The sequence below is a fragment of the Triticum aestivum genome, chromosome 3B, assembly GCF_018294505.1.
Source record: "Triticum aestivum cultivar Chinese Spring chromosome 3B, IWGSC CS RefSeq v2.1, whole genome shotgun sequence".
NCBI lineage: Eukaryota > Viridiplantae > Streptophyta > Magnoliopsida > Poales > Poaceae > Triticum > Triticum aestivum.
The window spans coordinates 21,220,798-21,246,275 of NC_057801.1; the positions used below are offsets into that span (position 1 = coordinate 21,220,798).

Sequence of the window (25,478 nt, forward strand, 5' to 3'; positions counted from 1 at the left end):
CGTGCTCTGGAATACCTACGAGGTTTGGTAGTAACTTGATCTGAAGTTTCATGATCATTATCATTAGCTTCTTCACTAATTGGTGTAGGAATCACTGGAACTAATTTCTGTGATGAACTACTTTCCAATTTGGATGAAGGTACAATTACCTCATCAAGTTCTACTTCCCCCCACTCACTTCTTTCGAGAGAAACTCCTTCTCTAGAAAGGATCCATTTTTAGCAACGAATATCTTGCCTTCGGATCTGTGATAGAAGGTGTACCCAACAGTTTCCTTTGGGTATCCTATGAAGACGCACTTCTCCGATTTGGATTCGAGCTTATCAGGTTGAAGCTTTTTTACATAAGCATCGCAGCCCCAGACTTTAAGAAACGACAACTTTGGTTTCTTGCCAAACCGCAGTTCATAAGGCTTCATCTCAATGGGTTTTGATTGTGCCCTATTTAAAGTGAATGCAGCCGTCTCTAAAGCATAACGCCAAAATGATAGCGGCAAATCAGTAAGAGACATCATAGATCGCACCATATACAATAAAGTACGATTAGGACGTTCGGACACACCATTACCCTGTGGTGTTCCAGGTGGCGTGAGTTGCGAAACTATCAACATTATTTCAAATGAAGACCAAACTCGTAACTCAAATATTCGCCTCCATGATCAGATCATAGAAACTTTATTTTCTTGTTACGATGCTTTTCCACTTCACTCTGAAATTCTTTGAACTTTTCAAATGATTCAGACTTTTGTTTCCTTAAGTAGATATACCCATATCTGCTCAAATCATCTGTGAAGGCTAGAAAATAATGATACCTGCCACGAGTATCAACACTCATTGGACTGCATACATCGATATGTATTATTCCCAATAAGTCAGTAGCTCGTTCCGTTGTTCCGGAGAACGGAGTTTTAGTCATCTTGCCCATGAGGCATGGTTTGCAAGCACCAAGTGATTCATAATCAAGTGATTCCAAAAGCCCATCAGCATGGAGTTTCTTCTTGTGCTTTACACCAATATGACCTAAATGGTAGTGCCACAAATAAGTTGCACTATCATTATCAACTTTGCATCTTTTGGCTTCAATATTATGAACATGTGTATCACCATGATCGAGATTCAACAAAAATAGACCACTCAACAATGGTGCAAGCCAATAAAAGATATTACTCATATAAATAGAATAACCATTATTCTCTGATTTAAATGAAAATCGTCTCGCATCAAATAAGATCCGGATATAATGTTCATGCTTAATGCTGGCACCAAATAACAATTATTTAGGTCTAAAACTAATCCCGAAGGTAGATGTAGAGGTAGCGTACCGACGGCGATCACATCGACCTTGGAACCATTTTCGACGTGCATTGTCACCTCGTCCTTAGCCAATCTTCGTTTAATCCATAGCCCCAGTGTTGAATTGCAAATATGAGAAACAGAACCAGTATCAAATACCCAGGCGCTACTACGAGCATTAGTAAGGTACACATCAATAACATGTATATCAAATATACCTTTCACTTTGCCATCCTTCTTATCCGCCAAATACTTGGGCAGTTCCGCTTCCAGTGACCAGTCCCTTTGCACTATAAGCACTCAGTTTCAGACCTAGTTCCAGACTTGGGCTTCTTTCGGGGAGTAGCAATTTGCTTGCTATTCTTCTTGAAGTTTCCCTTCCTCCCTTTGCCCTTTTTCTTGAAACTAGTGGTCTTGTTAACCAGCAACACTTGATGCTCCTTCTTGATTTCTACCTCCGCAACCTTTAGCATTCCGAAGAGCTCAGGAATCGTTTTCGTCATCCGTGCATATTATAGTTCATCACGAAGCCTTCATAGCTTGATGGCAGTGATTGAAGAACTTTGTCAATGACACAATCATCAGGAAGATTAACTCCCAACTGAGTCAAGTGGTTATGGTACCCAGACATTTTGAGTATATGTTCACTGACAGAACTATTCTCCTCCATCTTGCAGTTGTAGGACTTGTTGGATACTTCATATCTCTCAACTCGGGCATTTGCTTGAAATATTAACTTCAATTCTTGGAACATCTCATATGCCCCATGACGTTCAAAACGTCTTTGAAGTCCCGATTCTAAGCCGTAAAGCATGGAACACTAAACTATCGAGTACTCATCACCTTTGCTCTGCCAGACGTTCACAACGTCTGCAGTTGCACCTGCAGCAGGCGTAGCACCAAGCGGTGCTTCCAAGACGTAATTCATTTGTGCAGCAATGAGGATAATCATCAAGTTATGGACCAAGTCTCTGTAATTGCTAACATCATCTTTCAACTTAGCTTTCTCTAGGAACGCATTAAAATTCAAAGTAACGGTAGCACGGGCCACTGATCTACTAAAACATGGACATGCAATAACTATCAGGACTAAGTTCATGATAAATTAAAGTTCAATTAATCATATTACTTACGGACTCCCACTTGGATAGACATCCCTCTAGTCATCTAAATGATCACGTGATCCAAATCAACTAAACCATGCGCGATAATCACGTGAGATGGAGTAGTTTTTAATCGTGAACATCACTATGTTGATCATATCTAATATATGATTCACGTTCGACCTTTCGGTCTCATTGTTCCGAGGCCATATCTGCATATGCTAGGCTCATCAAATTTACCCGAGTATTCTGCACGTGCAAAACTGGCTTGCACCCGTTGTATGTGAATGTAGAACTTATCACACCCGATCATCAGGTGGTGCCTCGGCACAACGAACTATAGCAACCGTACTAAGCAAAATAAGATGCATATAAGATAAAAATCACATGCAATCAAAATATTTGACATGATATGGCCATCATCATCTTGTGCTCATGATCTCCATCACTGAAGCATCGTCATGATCTCCATCGTCACCGGCTTGACACCTTTATCTCCATCGTAGCATCGTTGTCATCTCGCCAACTATTGCTACTACGACTATCGCTACTGCTTAGTGATAAAGTAAAGCAATTACATGGTGATTGTATTTCATACAATAAAGTGACAACCATATGCCTGCCAGTTGCCGATAACTCTGTTACAAAATATGATCATCTCATCCAACAATTTATATCACGTCATGTCTTGACCATATCACATCACAACAAGCCCTGCAAAAACAAGTTAGACATCCTCTACTTTGTCGTTGCAAGTTTTACGTGGCTGCTACGGGCTTCTAGCAAGAACCGTTCTTACCTACACATCAAAACCACAAAGATTTTTCGTCAAGTGTGATGTTTTAACCTTCAACAAGGACCGGCTGTAGTCAAACTCGATTCGACTAAAGTTGGAGGAACAGACACCCGCCAACCAGCTATGTGCAAAACCATGTCAGTAGAACCAGTCTCGTGAACGCGGTGATGTAATGTCGGTCCGGGCCGCTTCATCCAACAATACCGCCAAATCAAAGTAAGACGTTGGTGGCAAGCACTAGGCTATTATCGCCCACAAATATTTGTGTTCTACTCGTGCAAATACCATCTACGCATAAACCTGGCTCGGATGCCACTGTTGGGGAACGTACTAATTCAAAACAAATTCTATGATCACGCAAGATCTATCTAGGAGATGCATAGCAACGAGAGGGGAGAGTGTGTCCACGTACCCTCGTAGACCAAAAGCGGATGCGTTTAGTAACGCGGTTGATGTAGTCAAATGTCGTCACGATGCAACCGATCCAAGTACTGAATGTACGGCACCTCCGTGTTCAGTACACGTTCAGTATGATGATGTCTGAGGGAGTTCATGACTAGGGGGTGTCCGGATAGCCGAACTATCATCATCGGCCGGACTCCAAGACTATGAAGATACAAGATTGAAGACTTCGTCCCGTGTCCGGATGGGACTTTCCTTGGCGTGGAAGGCAAGCTTGGCGATACGGATATGTAGATCTCCTACCTTTGTAACCGACTTTGTGTAACCCTAGCCCTCTCCGGTGTCTATATAAACCAGATGGCTGTAGTCCATAGGACGAACAACAATCATACCATAGGCTAGCTCTAGGGTTTAGCCTCCTTGATCTCGTGGTAGATCCACTCTTGTAACACACATCATCAATATTAATCAAGCAGGACGTAGGGTTTTACCTCCATCAAGAGGGCCCGAACCTGGGTAAAACATCGTGTCCCTCGTCTCCTGTTACCATCCGCCTAGACGCACAGTTCGGGACCCCCTACCCGAGATCCGCCGGTTTTGACACCGACATTGGTGCTTTCATTGAGAGTTCCTCTGTGTCTTCACCGATAGGGTCGATGGCTTCTTCAATCATCATCAACGACGCAGTCCAGGGTGAGACCTTCCTCCCCGGACAAATCTTTGTATTCGGCGGCTTTGCACTGCGGGCCAGTTCGCTTGGCCAACTGGAGTAGATCGAAAGCTACGCCCCTGGCCGTCAGGTCAGGTTTGGAAGTTTGAACTTCACGGCTGACATCCACGAGGACTTGATCCTCGATAGGTTCGAGCCACAGCCGAGCGTGCCGCACTGTCGCGGCGAGCATGATTTAGCTCTGCAGCCGGACAGTACCTTCAAGGCCGCACTCGAAACCGCTCCGATCTTCAATTCGGAGCCAGCTCCGCAGATCGAGGATGGATGCCTAGACACCGCCTCGGGGGCTGCAACCTCTATGGCGATAGAGCCGAACACTGACTTTGTCCCTCATAAAGCTCGTGACTCCGAGGTGCCGGACTCCTCGCCGAACTCCGAACCTCCCGCGCCCGCCCTGATCGAATCCGATTGGGCGCCGATCATGGAGTTCACTGCAGCGGACGTCTTTCAACACTCACCTTTCGGTGACATCTTGAGTTTGCTAAAATATCTCTCGTTATCAGGAGAGCCCTGGCCGAACTGCGGCCAGGACGGTTGGGATGCGGACGACGAAGAAATTCAAAGCCCACCCACCACCCACATGGTAGCCGCTGTCGACGATTTAACCGACATGCTAGACTACGACTCCAAGGACATCGACGGTATGGACGACGATGCCGGAGATGACCAAGAACCAGCGCCTACTGGGCACTGGACAGCCACCTCATCATATGACATATACATGGTGGATATCCCAAAAGATGGGAATGGCAAAGGAACAGAGGAGGATGACCCCTCCAAAAAGCAGCCCAAGCGCCGGCGTCAGCGGCGCCACTCTAAATCCCGCCACAGCAAGAATGAAGACTCCGACACCGGAGACAATAATACACCGGACAGTGCCGAAGACAACCCGCTCCAGCAAGATGCAGTGCAGGAGGACGGAGACGCCATCCCTTATGAAGGAGCGGCAGAAGAAGAGGCAGAGGATTATACGCCTCCCTCCGGAGACGAAGCGAGCCTCGACGATGACGAATTCGTCGTGCCTGAGGATCCCGTCGAACAACAGCGCTCTAAACGCATGCTTATGGCCACGGCGAACAGCCTCAAGAAAAAGCAGCAACAGCTTAGAGCTGATCAGGATCTGCTAGCCGACAGATGGACTGAAGTCCTCGCGGCCGAAGAGCATGAGCTCGAACGCCCCTCCAAAAGCTACCCTAAACGCAAGTTGCTCCCCCGATTAGAGGAGGAGGCTTACGAACCCGCATCACCAGGAGACAATACGGCTGACCGACCACCCCGTGGTCGCGACAGAGAGGCCTCTAGGCCCTTCACTAGACCCGTACCCCGGCATCGCTCGAAAAGCACACGGCCACAGGGGAACACTCCGGACTTGCGAGATATATTGGAGGATAAGGAAAGACAATCAAGATCGATCTATGGATCGCGTGGGCGTCCCACGATACGTGACGACAATCGTCGCGCCGGACACAGAAAGTCCGGTTGGGCCGAATAAAATAGACCAAGCTCCCTTGAGCTCCGTCGTGATATTGCCCAGTAGAGAGGCGCCGCACACCTACTATGCCTCACAGATGAAGTAATGGATCATCAAATCCCCGAAGGGTTTAAACCCGTCAATATTGAATCCTATGATGGCACAACAGACCCCGCGGTTTGGATCGAAGACTATCTCCTTCACATCCACATGGCCCGCGGTGACGATCTTCACGCCATCAAATACCTCCCCCTCAAGCTTAAAGGACCAGCCTGGTATTGGCTCAACAGCTTGACAGCAGAGTCAATTGGGAGTTGGGAGGACCTGGAAGCCGCATTCCTCGATAACTTCCAGGGCACTTATGTGCGACCACCAGACGCTCATGACCTAAGCCACATAATTCAGCAGCCAGACGAATCGGCCAGGCAATTCTGGACAAGGTTCTTAACCAAGAAAAACCAAATCGTCGACTGTCCGGATGCGGAGGCCCTCGCGGCCTTCAAGCATAACATCCGCGACGAGTGGCTTGCCCGGCACCTGGGACAGGAAAAGCCGAAATCCATGGCAGCCCTTACATCACTCATGACCCGCTTCTGCGCGGGTGAGGACAGCTGGCTAGCACGCAGCAACAACCTCAGCAAAAATTCTGGCAGTCCGGACTTCAAGGACCGAAATGGCAGGCCGTGTCGCAACAAAAACAAACGCCGCATTAACGGCGATCATATTGAGGATACGGCAGTAAATGCCGGATTCAGAGGCTCTAAACCCGGTCAGCGGAAAAAAGCCATTCAAAAGAACTACTCCGGGTCCGTCCAATTTGGACCGAATACTCGACCGCTTGTGCCAGATACACGGCACCCCCGAAAAGCCAGCTAACCACACCAACAGGGACTGTTGGGTATTCAAGCAGGCAGGCAAGTTAATTGCAGAAAACAATGACAAGGGGCTACATAGCGATGACGAGGACGAGACCCAACCGCCGAACAATAGAGGACAGAAGGGTTTCCCCCCACAGGTGCGGACGGTGAACATGATATACGCAACGCACATATCCAAAAGGGAGCGGAAGCATGCACTCAGGGATGTCTACGCGATGGAGCCAGTTGCCCCGAAGTTCAATCCATGGTCCTCCTGCCCAATCACTTTTGACCGAAGGGACCACCCCACCAGCATCCGCCACGGCGGATTCGCCGCACAGGTCTTACAATCGTCGATGGATTTCACCTAACCAGAGTCCTAATGGACGGCGGCGGCAGCCTGAACCTGCTTTACCAGTATACAGTGTGCAAAATGGGCATAGACCCCTCAAGGATTAAACCTACCAAAACGACCTTTAAAGGCGTCATACCAGGTGTAGAAGCCAATTGTACAGGCTCAATTACACTGGAAGTGGTCTTCGGATCCCCGGATAACTTCCGAAGCGAGGACTTAATCTTCGACATAGTCCCGTTCCGCAGCGGCTATCATGCCTTGCTCGGACGCACCGCGTTTGCAAAGTTCAACGCGGTGCCGCACTACGCATACCTCAAGCTCAAGATGTCAAGCCCTCGAGGAGTCATCACGGTCAACGGAAACACTGAATGTTCTCTCCTTACGGAGGAACATACAGCGGCTCTCGCGGCAGAAGTGCAATACAGCCTCTTAAGGCAATTCTCGAGTCCCCAACCCCAGCTCCTGCGAAACGTCAAAGCAGGTCCTTCGCGTACACCATTACGCTCTAAAGATACCATGGGCATGGGGAGAGGGGCACGACCACGATAAACCCAGACTGCGGCTCAACAACACCAGGGGCTCTCAAGTGTGTTGTTCTTTTTTCTTTTCTTTTTACCTTTTATTTTTTATCCACATGACTCTGTTTGTCAGAGCCCTGTCCGGCAGCAGATCTGTCGAACTCACGATGCAACAGCCAGGGAAGGATAAAGGCTACAACGAATATACAGGTGGTCTCCGTTACGAGCATTTTTATACACCAATCTGCAGCCTACCCCTGGAGGGGGACATGTTTAACAGTCCCATACCTTGCTTATCGCACTATTTGTATCGTTCTGCATTCGTAGCAGCACTTATTGAATAAAACAATGCAGCACCTTCTTGCTTATAATTGCATTTCCTTTTCATACATATGTTCATTCACGGCATATTGCATCCGTACACTTTGGTACGGCTAATATACACCAGGGGCTTATGTTCCCCACATCATGGTGTGATGAGTCCGAAAACTTTCACAAGTGCGGCACCCCGAACTTATAGCACTATATGCATCGGCTCCGAATCATGTCTTGGGTCAATAGTTGGGTTTGCCCAGCTCCCATGTTTTGGTACCTTACGTTCCGTTATATCGGCTAAGGTAGCACTGGGAGAACCACTGCGATTGCGCCCCAGTTGAGCTGGGTTAACGCCTCAGTGGAGAAAGCTAAAACTGACCGTCATGATGCGGCGAGAGCCGGTCGCTGTTCGAGAGGTTTTTTGCGAGTCCTTAAAGACTTATGCCGCTTGGAGCGAGGAGCCGGATACTGTCCGGCCAAGGCGTGGATAGCGCCCCAAATTCGGCCTTCCGAAGACTAGGGGCTTCGCCGAAATTTAAAATTATAGAATTCTATGGCTAAGTGAGAGTGTTCAAGCATTATAAGTCCGGTTGCCTTGTTCGCTGTGTTGAGCACCTTCCTAGATGGACCCAAAAATGGGAACAAGAGCGCTCGAGTTTATCCCGAACACCCCAGCACTCGTGGCATGGGGGCTGAAGCCGACGACTTGCCATCTCTCAGAGTTGATAAACAGCCGCACAAAGGTAATATTTAAATTAACAAGCGTTGCTTAGCGCATATGAACCAAGTTTTTAGCGCACAGGATAACAAAATGCGAGTCTACTCAAATATTACATCTTTGGAGCACTCACCCGCAATAGTGCGGGCGCCCTTCAGCACACTCTTATAATACATCTCGGGCGTGCGATACTCCTTGCCCTCTGGTGGCGGGTCCGTCACGAGCTTCTGGGCATCCATCTTGCCCCAGTGCACCTTTGCGCGGGCAAGGGCCCGGCGGGCACCCTCAATACAAGCGGAATGCTTGATGACTTCAACCTACGGGCACGCATCCATCAGCCGCCGCACTAGGCCGAAGTAGCTCCCAGGCATGGCCTCCTTAGGCCATAGCCGAACTATGAGGTCCTTCATGGCCTGTTCGGCCGCCTTGTGGAGCTCGACCAGCTGCTTCAGCTGGTCGCTAAGGGGCACCGGATGTCCGGCCCCAGCATACTGAGACCAGAAGACCTTCTCCGTCGAGCTCCCATCCTCGGCCCGGTAAAATGCGGCAGCATCGGACACGCTGCGAGGAAGATCTACGAACGCTCCTGGAGAGCTCCAAATTCGGGTAAGCCACAGGTAATTAACACTCACATGCTTACTTTGCATGAAAAATGCCTTACCCGCTGCTATTTTCTTCACCGCCTCAATCTCCTGGAGGGCCTTGTAGGCTTCGGCCTTAGCGGCTTTGGCACTCTCAAGAGCCGTTGCAAGCTCAGACTCTCGAGTCTTCGAGTCACGCTCCAAGCTCTCATGTTTTTTCATGAGATCCTGGAACTCTTGCTGTACCTCCGCCACCCGCGCCTCCTGCTTCTCTTGCTCGGTGCGCTCCGCGGCCGCATTGCGTTCGGCCGCGACCACCGCCTCCTTCAGGGTCGCCACCTCGTTAGTGGCCCCTGCAATACCCAAGTTATCCTTGTCATTTCTCTTGCAACCAAATCCTTTTCTGTAAGGTACAATTTTCATAAGGTATTACTCACCTTCTTTTTCCTCGAGCTGCTTCTTGGCATGGCCAAGCTTGTTGTCGGACCGCTCAAGGTTTTCCTTCAAACTATTGACCTCCGCAGTCAGTGCGGCGGAGGTCAACAGCACAGCCTGCAATCCCATATTGACATATTTTTATGACTCCTGCATTTATCTTTCTAAAGATCCTCAGTCCGGCTTTTCTTTCCGAACACCGAACCGAGCATCAGGGGCTACTGTCTATGCGGTACCATTTTACATATATTGAAATTCTTACCTCAAAGCCTGTTAGAAGGCTGCTGCAGGCTTCGGTCAGCCCGCTCTTGGCGAGCTGAACCTTCTGAATCACCGCACTCATAACAGTGTGGTGTTCCTCTTTGATGGAGGCGCCGTTGAGCGCCTCCAGCAAATTATCCGGCACCTCCGGTTGGATGGAGGCAGCCGGCGTCGCGGTCTTGCCCTTCTTACGAAGGAGTCGCCCGCCGGACTCCGGAGCCACTGTGGCCTCCGGGGCTGAGTCCGGTGCAAAGTCCGGGAGGTTGTCCTGTGACACCTCCGGGGCCTCCTCCTCCTAGTAGGTCCCTTCCTGGGACCCCACCTCGGCGTCGTCCGCGACACGGGGGGTGGAGGCAGTCGGAAGGGAATCCATATCCGACGCACCCAAGGACCCGCTCGACGAAACGGGAAGATCATCCTTGGGCGGACTGCAGGGTTGTATGCGGCATTAGAAAGACATTATGTGGCGAAAAGAAAAAACCTTGAAGTTATTCGGGAGTCCGGATACTTACGATCTCGCCAGGGGCTTGGCCCTTGGAGGCCAGTCCTCGTCATTGTCACTGGCGTTGGCGGAGCGGTCCGGGGGAAGAGTTTTTCCCTTCTTGGACCCTTCGGCCTCCCTTGTTGGGGAGGCCTTCCTTTTCTTCCCTCCCCCCGCTGGGGGAGAGGCTTTCTTCTCCTCCTCGCCTTGGTGGGAGGAGTCGGCCTCGGATTCATCATCCGGTAGCACCTGAAAACGGGAACTCTTCCGATTCCTCGTGGCCTTCTTCTTGGCCTTCTTCTCTGGCACCACGTGGGGTGCCGGAGCCAGCAGCCCCGTTAGGCGGGCGTCCGATGGGTCCTCTGGCAATGGGGCCGGACAGATAGTCCGTTCGGCCTTCGCTAGCCAGTCCTGTCAAAGGTAAAGGGAGTTTAGATCCCGCATAGAGTCAAACTATGGAAAACAAGTGGCAAAATCACTCACCTCGTCAGCCGGACGCTGCGAGCGGAATCCGCGATCTTCGGTAGAGGATGCGGGAGCTTCGGCGCCCTTGAACAGCACCTTCCAGACATCTTCGTACGTAGTGTCGAAGAGCTCGCTCAGGGTCTGGTGCTGCGCTGGATCGAACTCCCACATGTTGAAACCCCGTCGTTGGCACGGGAGAATCCGACGGATGAGCATGACCTGGACTACGTTGACAAGCTTGAGCTTCTTGTCCACCAGCTTCTGGATACAGGCTTGGAGTCCGGTCAGCTCCTCCAAATTCCCCCAGATCAGGCCACTCTCTTTCCATGAGGTGAGCCGTGTAGGGATGCCGGATCTGAATTCGGGGGCCGCTGCCCAATCGGCGTCACGCGGCTCGGTGATGTAGAACCACCCTGATTGCCACCCCTTGATGGTTTCCACGAAAGTGCCTTCCAGCCACGTAACGTGGGACATCCTGCCCACCATGGCGCCTCCGCACTCCGCTTGGCTGCCCTTCACAACCTTCGGCTTGACACTGAAGGTCTTGAGCCACAAGCCAAAGTGGGGCTGGATGCAGAGGAAGGCCTCGCACACGACGATAAACGCCGAGATGTTGAGGATGAAATTCGGGGCCAGATCATGGAAATCCAGGCCGTAGTAGAACATGAGCCCCCGGACGAAGGGGTGAAGTGGGAAGCCCAGTCCGCGGAGGAAATGGGGAAGAAACACTACCCTCTCATGGGGCCTGGGGGTGGGGATGAGCTCTCCCTCGTCAGGGAGCCGGTGCGCGATGTCGCTGGACAAGTATCCGGCATCGCGCAGCTTCTGGATCTGCCCCTTCGTGATGGAGGAGGCCATCCACTTGCCTCCCGCTCCGGACATAGTTGGAGAAGGTTGAGGTGAGAAGTGCGGACTTGGGCGCTGGAGCTCGAGTTCGCGGAGATGGATAAGCCAAGGAGGAAGAAGGCGCAGGTAAAAGGGTTGGATCTTTATCCCCTTATATGGGCGGACAGATACACGCGTCCCCGCCGGCCTGGTAAAACTCACTTATCTCCCAAGCGTCACAATCAATGGCGCGGTTGGGTTACCCACGTCCGTATTGATGGGAATCCCGGAATAAGGGGAACACGATCTCTGCTTCGACAAGACGTGCCAAGGAAACCGCCTCGCTAAACGCGCTGAGGTGGAACAATAAAAACAATTCGAGTAAAGGCTTGGAAGTGGTGTGACGTCGCGCCACAGAATACGTCAGCAGATTGATCTTGTGTAATATTATTCTCTCCACGGTGGTATGTGGAATTTATTTTTGCAGAGCCGGACACTATCCTGGTGTTCACAATCTTCTATAAATTATTCGGAGGAGGAACCCGCCTTGCAATGCCGAAGACAGTATGCGCGCCGGACTCGTCGTCATTGAAGCCTGGTTCAGGGGCTACTGAGGGAGTTCCGGACTAGGGGGTGTCCGGATAGCCGAACTATCATCATTGGCCGAACTCCAAGACTATGAAGATACAAGATTGAAGACTTCGTCCCGTGTCCGGATGGGACTTTCCTTGGCGTGGAAGGCAAGCTTGGCGATACGGATATGTAGATCTCCTACCTTTGTAACCGACTTTGTGTAACCCTAGCCCTCTCCGGTGTCTATATAAACCGGATGGCTGTAGTCCATAGGACAAAAAAAATCATACCATAGGCTAGCTTCTAGGGTTTAGCCTCCTTGATCTCGTGGTAGATCCACTCCTGTAACACACATCATCAATATTAATCGAGTAGGACATAGGGTTTTACCTCCATCAAGAGGGCCCAAACCTGGGTAAAACATCATGTCCCTCGTCTCCTGTTACCATCCGCCTAGACGCACAGTTCGGGACCCCCTACCCGAGATCCGCCGGTTTTGACACCGACAATGTCCCTCGAGCTATTTATCCAGTTGAGGACGAGGGAGAGTTCCGTCAGCACGACGGCGTGGCGACGGTGTTGACGATGTTACCGGCACAGGGCTTCGCCTAAGCACTATGGCGATATGACCGAGGTGTTGAACTGTGGAGGAGGGCATCGCACACGGCTAAGAGAACAATTGTTTGTGCTTTGGGGTGCCCCTGCCCTGTATATAAAGGAGGGAGGAGGAGGAGGATGGCTTAGGAGTGGCGTGCCTATAGGGGGAGTCCAACTAGGATTCCCAATCCTAGTTGGAGTCCCCTTCCTTTTCCAAGAAGGGAAGAGAGGGAAAGAGGTGGAGAGGGAGAAGGAAAGAGGGGGGTGTTCGCCCCCTCCTAATCCTATTCGGACCAGCCAAGGGGGGCGCGCAGTCACCCTGCTGCCTTCCTCTCCCTTTCCACTAATGCCCAAAAAGGCCCATTAATCCCCCCAGGGGGGGGGGGGTCCGGTAACCTCCCGGTACTCCAAAAATGCCTGAACATTTCCGAAACATTTCCGGTGTCCGAACATAGCCTTCCAATATATCAATCTTTATTTCTCGACCATTTCGAGACTCCTCGTCATGTCCGTGATCTCATATGGGACTCCGAACAAACTTCTATCATCAAAAACACATAACTTATAATTCAAGTCATCATCGAACGTTAAGCATGCGGACCCTACGAGTTTGAGAACTATGTAGACATGATTGAGACACATCTCCGATCAATAACCAATAGCGGAACCTGGATGCTCATATGGGCTCCTACATATTCTACGAAGATCTTTATCGGTCAAACCACAAAACAACATATGTTGTTCCCTGTGCCATCGGTATTTTACTTGCCCGAGATTCGATCATCGGTATCATCATACCTAGTTCAATCTCGTTATCGGCAAGTCTCTTTACTCATTACGTAATGTTTCATCCCGCAACTAACTCATTAGTCACATTGCTTGCAAGGCTTATATTGATGAGCATTTACTGAGAGAGCCCAGAGATACCTCTCCGATACACGGAGTGACAAATCCTATTCTCGATCTATGCCAACCCAACAAACACCTTTCGATACACCTGTAGAGCATCTTTATAATTACCCAGTTATGTTTTGACGTTTGATAGCACACGAGATGTTCCTCCGGTATTCGGGAGTTGCATAATCTCATAGTCTGATGAACATGTATTAGTCATGAAGAAAGGAGTGGCAATGAAACTGTAACGATCATAATGCTAAGCTAACGGATGGGCCTTGTCCATCACATCATTCTACTAATGATGTGATCCCGTTCATCAAATGACAACACATGTCTATGGTTAGGAAACATAACCATCTTTGATTAACGAGCTAGTCAAGTAGAGGCATACTAGGGACACTATGTTTTGTCTATGTATTCACACATGTACTAAGTTTCCGGTTAATACAATATTAGCATAAATAATAAACATTTATCATAATATAAGGAAATATAAATAACAACTTTATTATTGCCTCTAGGGCATATTTCCTTCGGTATGTAATGTATTTCTTTCTTTTTGCGACTATATTTGTGTTTCTCATCCTTTTGTCTAATCATTTTTGTCTTAGTCGTCACCGTGTGCTTTATTACGTCTTTAACCCTTTCACAAGACGTCCAATAGGTTAAGCTGACCCCTCATGTTCATAACGGCCAAGCACTTTGGGAGGATCGCAAGTTTATACTTCTTAGATTGTTGGATTAACAATATATGTATGCATTTATGTTTTGACAAAAAAAAATTGTTAATTCAGAAGACGAGCTCTTAAAAGTACTTTCAAGTGACGCACATATTTTCCAACTGTGAAATCTTTTTTCTTCTCATAGTGGCATAGTTAGTTTTGTGCACATATTGCATTATACACTGTGTAAAATACAAATCAACAAGTATAAATGTAAAAAACACTTTTTAGGGGTAAATGTAAAATACATTTTTTATTTTTTGAATGTATTTTTTAAAATGTAAAATACATTGAAATCTAGGCCCGGCAGAAGGATTGTTTTGTGGGAAAACAAAAGGACGTGATTTGCTTCCTTTTCTATGGCTGGAGACATGAGGGGTCGGACTTGTTTTCTACTCTGCCATGGAATATAAAGTGAATTTTCTGGATGAGCAATGGGTCCCATACTCGCATATGTCCATCCTCAACTTTGGGCAGAACCGATAAAATAAAATATATTGTACTGGAAGAGGAATGGGTGCCATACTCCTGTATGTCACCCAAATATTGGTAGTAATTACTCATATACCATTGTCTAGTAGAGGGGTAGAAGTATAGATACCTGTCCTCTGGGTCCTTCACCATATCGTCGTCCAAAGCTACATTGTTCATGTACACGGACGCCTAACAGGAAGAGACGATGAATCAAATATAAATTCCGGCCAGCCAAATCAACAGATCAACAAAGAAATATGGTTGGATCTTGGAATTTAGGCACCAGTGCAAAAATACGTGTACCTTGATATTATTGGACGAGCCAGCTGAAGAAAGTGGAGATTGGAAAGTCGACGGCGTCTGCCAGCATCAGAAGGGACGATGCGGCTTCCTCTTTGGCTGTGCATAGGAGTCAATGGAATTTTTGCTGTGGACGGGAAGGTGGACGGCGGAGAAGCAGGGTTGCTCGGGTTCATCTCTGCCGTGGTGTTGTGCGACGAGAGCAGAGAGACGGCAGGAGAAAAATTTGTGAGAGGGGTTATGGGAATCTGGATGGGACGATGGGGCAGTATATATTCCATGGTGTATGCAGCACTAGATCTGTAGATCAGGCTGTCATTATTAGAGAAGATTGACAGCGTTTATCTAAATTGATTGTGGTATTTGAAATTTCCTTCAGGGATATTGAAACATATCTAATAATAAATTGGGAGGATCTAAATTACAACTAAAGTATAAGACTGCCTTTTTTTGGTTGTGCAAATAAAGGAAAGAAATATATGCCCAGTTGGTGTCGCCTAGCTAATTGCCTATGTATCCACTCTCTTAGCTAGAACAATCTTGCCTGTGTTCACACTCAAGTCTCTCCACCAATGGTTTATTTTGAGATAAATTCTTGCCTTTTATAACGAAGCCTTATACTTCACACTTTTCTTCTTTATTAGAATTTGTATTTCCAACTTTCCCATGTTGTTGGAACAATGGGCCCACTATTTTGTGGGGTTTTTTCCCATACTACGCTGCCCCATAAATAATGGAGCCTTTTAAAAAAGAATCCTACCTACACCAGAATGTATGCCTATGTTGTCAAAAAAATAGGCTTACTGGGGAATCTAAATTCCATTTGGAAAATAAATTATGAATTTTAAATTTCAAATGAGTTGAGTACTGGTTGCAAATTTACTGGAGCAACTATAACATGTCGTATTTAGATGCATTTGAGAAATAGGTTTATAAAGGACGAAAATCAAAAGCAAAGTAGGTTGTGTGGGTACTTAGATATATTAGGTTGAGCAGGAGCATGCAGTCGTCGTGTCTCTGTGTACCACAAATTAATGTCAAGCATGCGGTTGTTGAGTGGTTTGTCTTTAAAAACAAAAAGGCACCGTGTACCAGATGACCATCGTATCTTCTGAATGGTGCTAATCAAAAATGTACCACATTAACATAATATACGAAGTGTGTGAACAACACATACAATGCTAATTACGATCAACCAAATAAAGGAAGTGTGTGTTACATTCTTCACAAAGTTCATCCCGCTAACTTTCCTCTTCAGTTGTTTTCCTCCACTATTTCTTTGGTCCTATTCCTATTTTGAAAAGAAACAAAAAACACCAGTCCCATCTTATGTACCTCAAATTGTATGAACTTTCTAAATTTCATGCATGGTCCATTTTTGAATCAACACATGCATCTTATATTTAGTGAAAGATAGTTAACATTGCTTATTACGGTAATTTCACTTCAGAAGAGATCCACTGATTTCAACTGTGCCCCTCTCGCGATAAAAACAATAGTGTTAAGTCCCAAAGAGTGTTGGGAGATTGGGAGACCGTCCGAAAATGGAGGGGATAGTAGGACGAGCAACCATAAGAGGATCAAGGCCTTGGAGAAACACGTCATGCATTTCTAGCACATGCACTATTCATGAGAAAACTTTATGATTTGTTTAGTGGAGTTCACATAAACATGTATTCCTCATGAAATTCTACAGCAATGTAGTATAACCTATATTCATGTCTGCCATGATTTTTGAAACTTAAAAATGTGCTTTAAATTTTACTATTATGTCTAAAAAAGAGATCTCGCTGGAGCCGAGGAGAAAAAAATCACACTCGACATACAAGGTACTGCAAACAAAAATCATGAATTAATTATGGCTGGGGAAGATTTATGTTGATGGTGCAGAAGGATGCTGTCCATGTAGCTAGGCGACTAAAGTTACTTTGCAGCCTTGTTCTTCACTAAGTAACAGGTAGCAGTGCTTATTTGTGTTTACATTTAAGCTTTCGGTGGACATGTAATGGATGTGCTGAGCTTCGTTTTTAGGTATGGTGAACATTGGGAAGAGTAAATATCGCATGATGCTCCCTTAGTACTGCCTCGGTGAGAGCATTATTCCAATTCCCTCCAATGATATGCAAGAAGATGACGACGTGCCTTTGTTCATAGGGCATATCTAAATGTTCGTGACTTTCTGGTTTGCTTTATTCATGGATTTTGGACATGTCATTTGTTCTTAGCTCTTCTTACTAGTGCTACCAGTAGAGCATGCCATTTTGGATGGTTGCGGACTTGCGGTAGCAATTTTCTGTCATCAGCTGCTGCTTATTATGATGCCATGAACATCTTTCCAATGCACTGAACTATGGAGTATCTATATATGCTATTGAAACCTTTCTACTGTTCATTGCTGCTCCAAATTTTACTCCTATTTCATATTTTTCCATCTATGTTTTTTTATTCTATTTTAGTCTTTGAAATGGTTATTCCGTATTTCTCCTTTCTAGGTTGTAGGTATTTTGATCTTTGTTATTGAGAATGAAATTTGGGCCAAATACTCGGGTACTACTAAGTTTCATTTTTACTTTTGGCCTTGTAATTGATCCCTCTAGTTAAATCAAAATACGGGAGGAATCCTTTTCTGAAAATTAAAACAAATCAATGTAGACCAATAATTTTATTGTAACCCAAAGTGATTAGCTCCTAGCTAGTGAGTCACAAAGAAAAGAAGCAGCAAACACAAAACTTCAAGAGAGATGGCTTAAAAACCGACGCAAGAAAATTAATGTCATTGATGTTAGGATGAAATAGTCCACACCTACTAGATACAGTAGTGCTTTTGTGGGTCAGTGGATGGGGGAGGGGAGTTGTTTGTTGCTCGGTGATGAACACCAGCTTGGAAGACGCAAGTGACTCAGGTGAGGATGGGAAAAGGTTTCACCTTTGGTTTGTTATTTTTTTTCAGCCCCTACCGAGATGGTGGAAATTTGGCTATATCAATATTTTCCGATATGTCTTAGACAACATAGTGAAACCAAAATTTGAATTTTGGAACAAAATATGACACAAAATTTTCCCAATATTTTTTGAAACCAAGCGGAACAAAAGATAACATTCCAACGAAACCCTCGCGGATTAGTTCAAGACTAAAATTCCACAACCATCGCACATTAGTTCAAAGTTTAAAAAGCCTAGCACAACCAGCAAACTCTTAATTTTGTTTTCTCAGCCGACAAGGACACTTACCAGGCCCAGACAAGATGGCCGAAATTTGGCCAAAATTTAATTTTCTCAACCATATTTACCAGGACCATGCTAGATGGGCTGACCACGGACTCTGGGTCTTGTGCCGTCAAAGTTGCTCATTCTTTTGTCTTAGGTCCGTTTATGGTGTCTGACCCGGTGCTTGCTTCAAGCCTCTTCGCCTGCAACTTTTTGAATAACTCATGGCAGGCCTTGACATGTTTCGAGCACATGGTGGAGCCGGATTGTACCGACTTGCCACAAGTCCTGCCACAAGTATTGCACCTCTGCTTTGTCGGCATTGTTAAGGGGTTAACTTCAACCTCTAGTTCTTCAACTTCAGCCCCTGGCCATTCTCCAATACTTTCCCCGTCTAGCTCCTCATCAGTACTGCCATAAAAGGAATTAATGATCCTCAGTTGTTTTGCCATCAATTCACAGCCTAGCCTCCCAAGTTCTCTGGAAAGATTAGAGCTCTGCGGCTGTAGTGCCATCAAGTCGCTTCCCAAGGACGGCCTTCCAAGTTCAATGCTAGTGTTACATGTCCCTGGTGGCAACAACTTTGAGCTAATAATGGAGTGCAGCAAGTTTAAAGGAACCATCCCGATAGTCAAAACCTGGCAAGCCTAAGGTATGTAACAAACAAACACTTCCCACTCCCTTCCTCTGCTTTATTGATTCCTAACTTCTTAAGCATCGAAACCTCTCTTTTTTGGTTTCCTTGGTTCATCAGACTTGTTGTTATTTCATCCAAATAATTCACTTGTTTTAATCTACTTTGCAAGGTTCTATTTTCATTTTTATGTTCTTCTAGCCTTTTAGAAGATCTCTCCATCGAAAGGGGAGAGATTGGGAAAGGGGGGAATGAGGAAAGACCTGGTCGTGCCTATTTATAAGTAAGGACTGGTGAGTGGGTGTGAAAAATGAGGAGGCCAAAAATATGGTTATCCAGCTACTAGGACGCCTCCATTCTCGGGATGGTCATCAGGATAAGAATCCATTGAGATATGTTGGATAAAATATGAATTAAAGACAGATGACATCATGGCGGGTTACTACAGATCCATAGGATGACATCATGGCGAGCTATAATACTTTCTGTGCAAACGAAGAGCAGAAGATTTTTTTCTAAGTATGGAAGATTGACATGAACCAGTTCAAATCAATCTGGGGCCTAATGTTGGGGATATAACTATTAGGTATGACCCGCCTAGGAGGGGCCGGGTTATGCTTGTGAGGATTCTTGAAGCCCAAGACGATGCTTGAAGATGGCGGTTCAGTTAAAGGGCCCAAAGCCCAAAGGCGACTTAAGGCCCGTAGATATAAACCGCCATATTCATGTAACTTGTATTGTAAGGCAGGAATAGAGAGAGACCGAGCCGGACACTATTTATGAGCCGGGCAGTACAATGTAAGCCGCTGGGCGTCGACCTCTGTATATAAAGGGACGACCCGGGGGCGATTCACGACAAGGAACACCAAATCGAGAACTAGGTCAAGCGGCTTACGCTCCCTAGTAATTGAGTCATAGCAATTCCACCTCAAACTGGATTAGGCTTTTACCTTCACCGCAAGGGGTCGAACCAGTATAAATTCTCGTGTCCCTTGCCCGTTTTAACCCCTTTAAGCTTCCTAGTTGCGATGGCTCCACGACTAAGTTATTTCATTAGGACATCTGACGTGACAATTCCACGACACACATAAATTTTTCTTATTACCATCGATAAACTTTAGCCATGAGTCAGACAATTTCTAATCATTATAATTTCATTCTCTCCCAAAATTGTGGAACATGTTCATGCTCAATTTCCTTAATGTTCATGATTTGACTTCTAAGAGAAATAATCTTAGGGGGTGGAAAATACTTGGCAAAGAAAGCATCCTTACATTTATCCCAAGAATCAAAACTATTGTGATGCAAGGATGAAAACCAAGTTGAAGCACGATCTCTTAGCAAAAAAGGAAATAATTTCAACTCAATAATATCATTATCCACATGTTTTTTTGGTTTTCATATCACATAATTCAACAAAGGTATTAAGATGGGATGTAGCTTCTTCATTAGGATTTCTAGAAAATTGTTCTTTTGTAACAAGATTTAGGAATGCAACATTAATATCATATGACTCCGCGCTACTGGTGGGAGGAGCAATTGGAGTACTAATAAAATCATTATTATAGTGTTTGAAAAACTATTGTGAGGCACGGATAAAAACCAAGTTGAAGCACGATCTCTTAGCAAAAAAGGAAATAATTTCAACTAAATAATATTATTATCCACATATTTTTTGTTTTTCATATCACATAATTCAACAAAGGTATTAAGATGGGATGTAGCTTCGTCATTATGATTTCTAGAAAATTATTCTTTCATAACAAGATTTAGGAATGTAGCATTAATATCATATGACTCCGCACTACTACTGGTGGGAAGAGCAATTGGAGTACTAATAAAATCATTATTATAGAATTTGAAAATTCACACAACTTGGTGTTTTCTTGAGACATGGCGACGAAGCAAGCAAATGAGCAAAGTAAAATACTTTTTTTAGAAAAGTGGTGGGAGATGAAAAAGAGAGGCAAATGCAAATAGAAAGTAGAGCAAGTATCTGATAGTCTGAGTGCAGTTACTTGATAAGATTTGATGATGTCTCCCCGGCAACGGTGCTAGAAATTATTTCTAGTACTTGTGAGCTGCGTTGGGATTTTCCCGGAAGAAGATGGGTGGAGCAGTATAGTATAGATAAGTATTTCCCTCCGTGAGAACCAAGGTTATCAAACCAATAGGAGAATCACACAAAACCCGGTGAACATCACCTGCACAGACAAAAGGAAATACTTGCACCCAATGCGGGCAAGACGATTGTCAATCCCCTTGAACTCGTTACTTGCAAGGATCAAATCTTGTATAGGTGGATAGGTAAATTTCAAAATAAAATAGAAGTAAATAAATTGAAGCAAGGTATTTTTGGTTTTTATAATATGATTAAACTAGACCCGGGGGCCATAGTTTTCATTAGAGGCTTCTCTTCCAAACACATAGCATACGGTGGGTAAACAATCTACTGTTGGACAATTGAACATATAAACCCTCAAGAAGTGCTAGGCAGAACGAAGCCCTCCACATTGCCCCTAAATCGTTGTGAACAGTAGCGTGAATAGTAGCATGCCACCGCCTGTAATTTTGTGCCCCGCCGAGGGCATTTTGGTCTTTTACATGCAGGGTATAAATCGCAACCGCTTCCGTGGAGAAACCCTCGCCGCCGCCTCCCGTCCCACTCGCCTCCCGCTCCTCGTCGCCCTCCTCTCTCTCTCTCTCTCTCTCTCGCTAACCCCTCTATCTCCCCATCGCCCCTACCCATGCCGGCCGGTTCCGGGAAGCTCCGGCCTCCGCACGCCCCCGAGCTCCCCAAGATCCGCGCCTCCAACCCTCCATACAGATCCCCCCCCCCCCGAACCAGCCACCGCCATGGAGAAGGACGTATAGTAGGGGAGGCCGGCGGTGGAGGGAGGAGCGGCGAGGACAGAACCCCAACCTTCGGATGTTCCACCGCTCTTCGCCAATGGCTTCCTCCACTGTCCCTCCGCCCCCTTCCTCTCGTCGCTCCCCAGTCCAAATCACACCCCCCCCCTCCGCTACCCTGCTCGCCATCTCGGGGTGGTCGCCTCCGCGTCTCCTAAGGGCGCGGAGGCGTCGGAAGCGGCGAGGGAGCGGCGGCGTTTCCTGGAGCGCTACGGCCTCAACCTTGACGACTTCGAGGAGGATGTCGAGCCGGATCCTAGGGTTTTCTCGATGTACCCCTTTGTGCTCTCGTTGCATTACGTTCCGTCTCTCTCTCTCTCTCTCTCTCTCTCTCTCTCTCTCTCTCTCTATCTATCTATCTATCTCTATCTCTCTCTCTGGGCTGACTTGAGTGGGTTTCCTGTTTTGCAGGAAGATAGGAGGAGGGAGATGCGGATGCGGTGGTCGGGTAGAGGGGAGGAGGAGGCCGCTGTTTCTCCTGCCAGGTCGGTGGAGCGCCGGGAGACTCATAAGATGCTTCAGGTTTGGGCCGGAACTACGTCCTAGGTTGTGAGTCCTGTATGATGTTCCTAGTGCACCATTTGCTGTTAGCATGCTTGTGAAGTGCGTTCGTACATTCATGCGTTTTCAGCAAAACTTCAATCCGGTCTTAATCCTGGTAGCTTCTGGTGATTATATTAATGCTTGCAGAATCTGAATAACTCTGTATGACTGGATGTTTGGATGGATAATTCGATAGGTCGTAATCTGAAAATTTCTTGTTTTTGTGTTGGATGCACTGAGTGGGAGGTCAGTTTGCTCTGAATCCCTGAGAGTTCTGGCCCTGCATCTCTTGCTCAAATGGCGGGCTGATCTTTGCCGGCGACAGGGTGACATCACCAGAACTGCTACATCTTCATCCGATATGCTTCAGATAACAGAGAACAAGGCAAGTAGCTTGCCAAAAAAAGGTCCACTCTCTGTTTCAGTCACATGTGTGGCCTTAATTTTCTGAATTTTGGTATAGAAAATGACCACATTGTCAATTCCAGGTGGATGCAGAAAGAACATCATTTGTTGGCTCCCTTGACAGAAATGCAGTGTCTTCTTGGATGGATGTGGATTATTTGGTTCCTTGCTTGATGTGGGAACTGATAACATTTTGTTTGATTATGAGTCTATTCTGGTGGGTCGATGCTTTCTAATGATATATAGATCTTCTAATATTTGTAGAGGGCTAACTAAAAGACTCGCTTCAAGTGCCAAGAAGATCATTTCTTGCAAGATAAGGTGGTAAGATTCTCCATCTGTATATACATGTTTTCCCCTAGAAACGATGGCTGCATGTTTATGTTGTTCTGTGTATAATATAGCTATATGTTAGTTTTACTCCATGATTATGATTTCATTGCTCGAGGAGTTCCTGATATAAAATGATTAAAAGGAGCAACATCATCATTGTGTTATTCTTTTCTTTCAGAGATTGAATGCATATTTGGTATGAGGCAGTGGAGGTGCTGTTGCTCCCTAGAGGCCTAATAAAGTTTTCATTTCCTGGTGAGCTTACTTCTGAATCCCTTGTTGGTATAAAGAACGATTTTGCTAAAGCACATCTACACGTGCCTTAAGTACATCTAAGTCCTACGTCATTGATATTGCCCAGATATTTGTGTGGGTTTTTTCTTTTTTCTTTCTATTTCCTTCTGGTGATTATATTAATGCTTTCACACTGTGCATTGCGTTTTGGTTGAGATGAACTAAGAGACCACATGTCTGTGATGGTGGTGTCATGACACCGTGGCCACTAGCCACTACTTGGGGGACATATAGGCTGCTTCAGAATTGTAGTAGTGTAGTCCCTATGGATACAGTTTGTGTTTTGTGTAAGTGTTGCTTTGTCTGTTCCAATTTTGGCTGCCTCATGATTTATGGTCCTTGCATTTAGGCACCTGTAAAATTTCTCAGGTGGTCTGATGCATCATGTCTGCGAATCATCTTATGGTGGGCTCATCTATAAGTTATGGAAGCAGTCAAAAAATACTTATTTTTGTATCATCTTGGAATGCACGATATATATCATTTTGAACAAAGCTAAAGTTGGGGACTTGGGTTGCAAGTTGAATCCAGATATGAATGTTGAGCCTGATGCAGCCAATGTTGTTGCTACAAATATGTTAGGTTCTGTAAATGAAATCAAGTAAAGGCTGCAACTTCTGAGAACGAGCATGCTCTTGTTCATATGCATGGGTAAATAGAAGACACTATTTGTTTGTGACTAATTAGCAACCATTAAAACTAACGATGAATGCACTACCTGTTGCCTACTTGTCTTCTGTTAGAAAGGTAGGTGTTTGGAACAACTCATTGTTTTTCTGGCTAACCAAATCATATCTAACGTAGTCATAAATTTCAGAATTGTAGATCCACCATTTTTCATGGATCCTGTAAGCATGACCTTGTGATGGGTGTAATCTGCAGGATATTTGCATGAACTTGTTCATATATTTTTGCCTACAAGTCTCTCTAATTAATGTAACACTACGGTGATTTTAGTTTGAGAGTTTTTTTGATTCTTTCAGGTACTAGCTGGGAAAGTACGCAGAAGAAAACTACTATCACCAAAAGATAGGAATGTTCGTCCGATGATGGAAGTTGTCCGAGGAGCAGCCTTTGACATTATAGTAGTTGATAGAAAAGCTCATAGTTACGACGTTATTCATGGCAATGATCACACATATATGCATAGTGTTCATGACAAGTAGACCAACTCCTGCCTCTACTACTATTACTCCACCATTCGACCGCTATCCAGCATGCATCTATGGTATTAAGTTCATGACAAACAGAGTAACACTTTAAGCAAGATGCATGTGATACGTCTCCAACGTATCTATAATTTTTTTATTGTTCCATGTTAGTGTCCCGTGCAATTATATATTATTTTTTGGGACTAACCTATTAAGTTAGTGTCCCGTGCCAGTTGTAGGTTTATTTTGCTTATTTTTGGCTTTTCAGGAAATCAATATCAAACAGAGTCCAAACGAGAAATGACTTTGGATTAAAACAAATTGGACCAGAAGAACCCTAGAAGGTTCGGGAGAAGACCGAATGACCCACGAGGGAGCGACAAGCTCGAAACGCGCGCCCCCAGGCTTGTGGGCCCCTCGTGGAACCTCTTGACATAATTCCACCTCTATAATATTCAAATATTCTCCTGACATCAGAGAGCCACCCAAAATACTTTTTCCGGCGCCGCAAGTTTCTGTTCTTGAGATATCCCATTTGGAGGCCTTCGTCGGTATCCTAACAAGGGGGGGGGGTCGATCGTGAAGGGGCTCTACATCAACCTTGCTGCCCTTCTGATGATGTGTGAGTACTTTACGACAAATCTTCAGGTCCATAGCTAGTAGCTAGATGGCTTCTTCTCTCTCTCTGATCTTCAATACAATGTTCTCCTCGATGTTCTCGGAGTTCTATTCGATGTAATCACTTTTTGCAGTGTGTTTGTTGGGATCTGATGAATTGTGAGTTTATGATCAGATTATGCATGAATATTATTTGGGTGTTCTCTGAACTCTTT

General features: G+C 45.9%; 1 protein-coding gene across 1 annotated transcript in view; it reads left to right on the forward strand.

Annotated features, from left to right (window-relative positions):
- LOC123067184 (uncharacterized) overlaps positions 1-24,660 on the forward strand; it is a 49,927-nt gene extending 25,267 nt beyond the window's left edge. Inside the window, exons 2-4 of the mRNA XM_044490095.1 lie at positions 22,009-22,180; positions 22,331-22,441; positions 24,478-24,660. Of these exons, the coding sequence (XP_044346030.1) occupies positions 22,009-22,180; positions 22,331-22,441; positions 24,478-24,660 (466 nt within the window). The remainder of the gene's footprint in view (positions 1-22,008; positions 22,181-22,330; positions 22,442-24,477) is intronic.
- Positions 24,661-25,478: the final 818 nt, after the last annotated feature.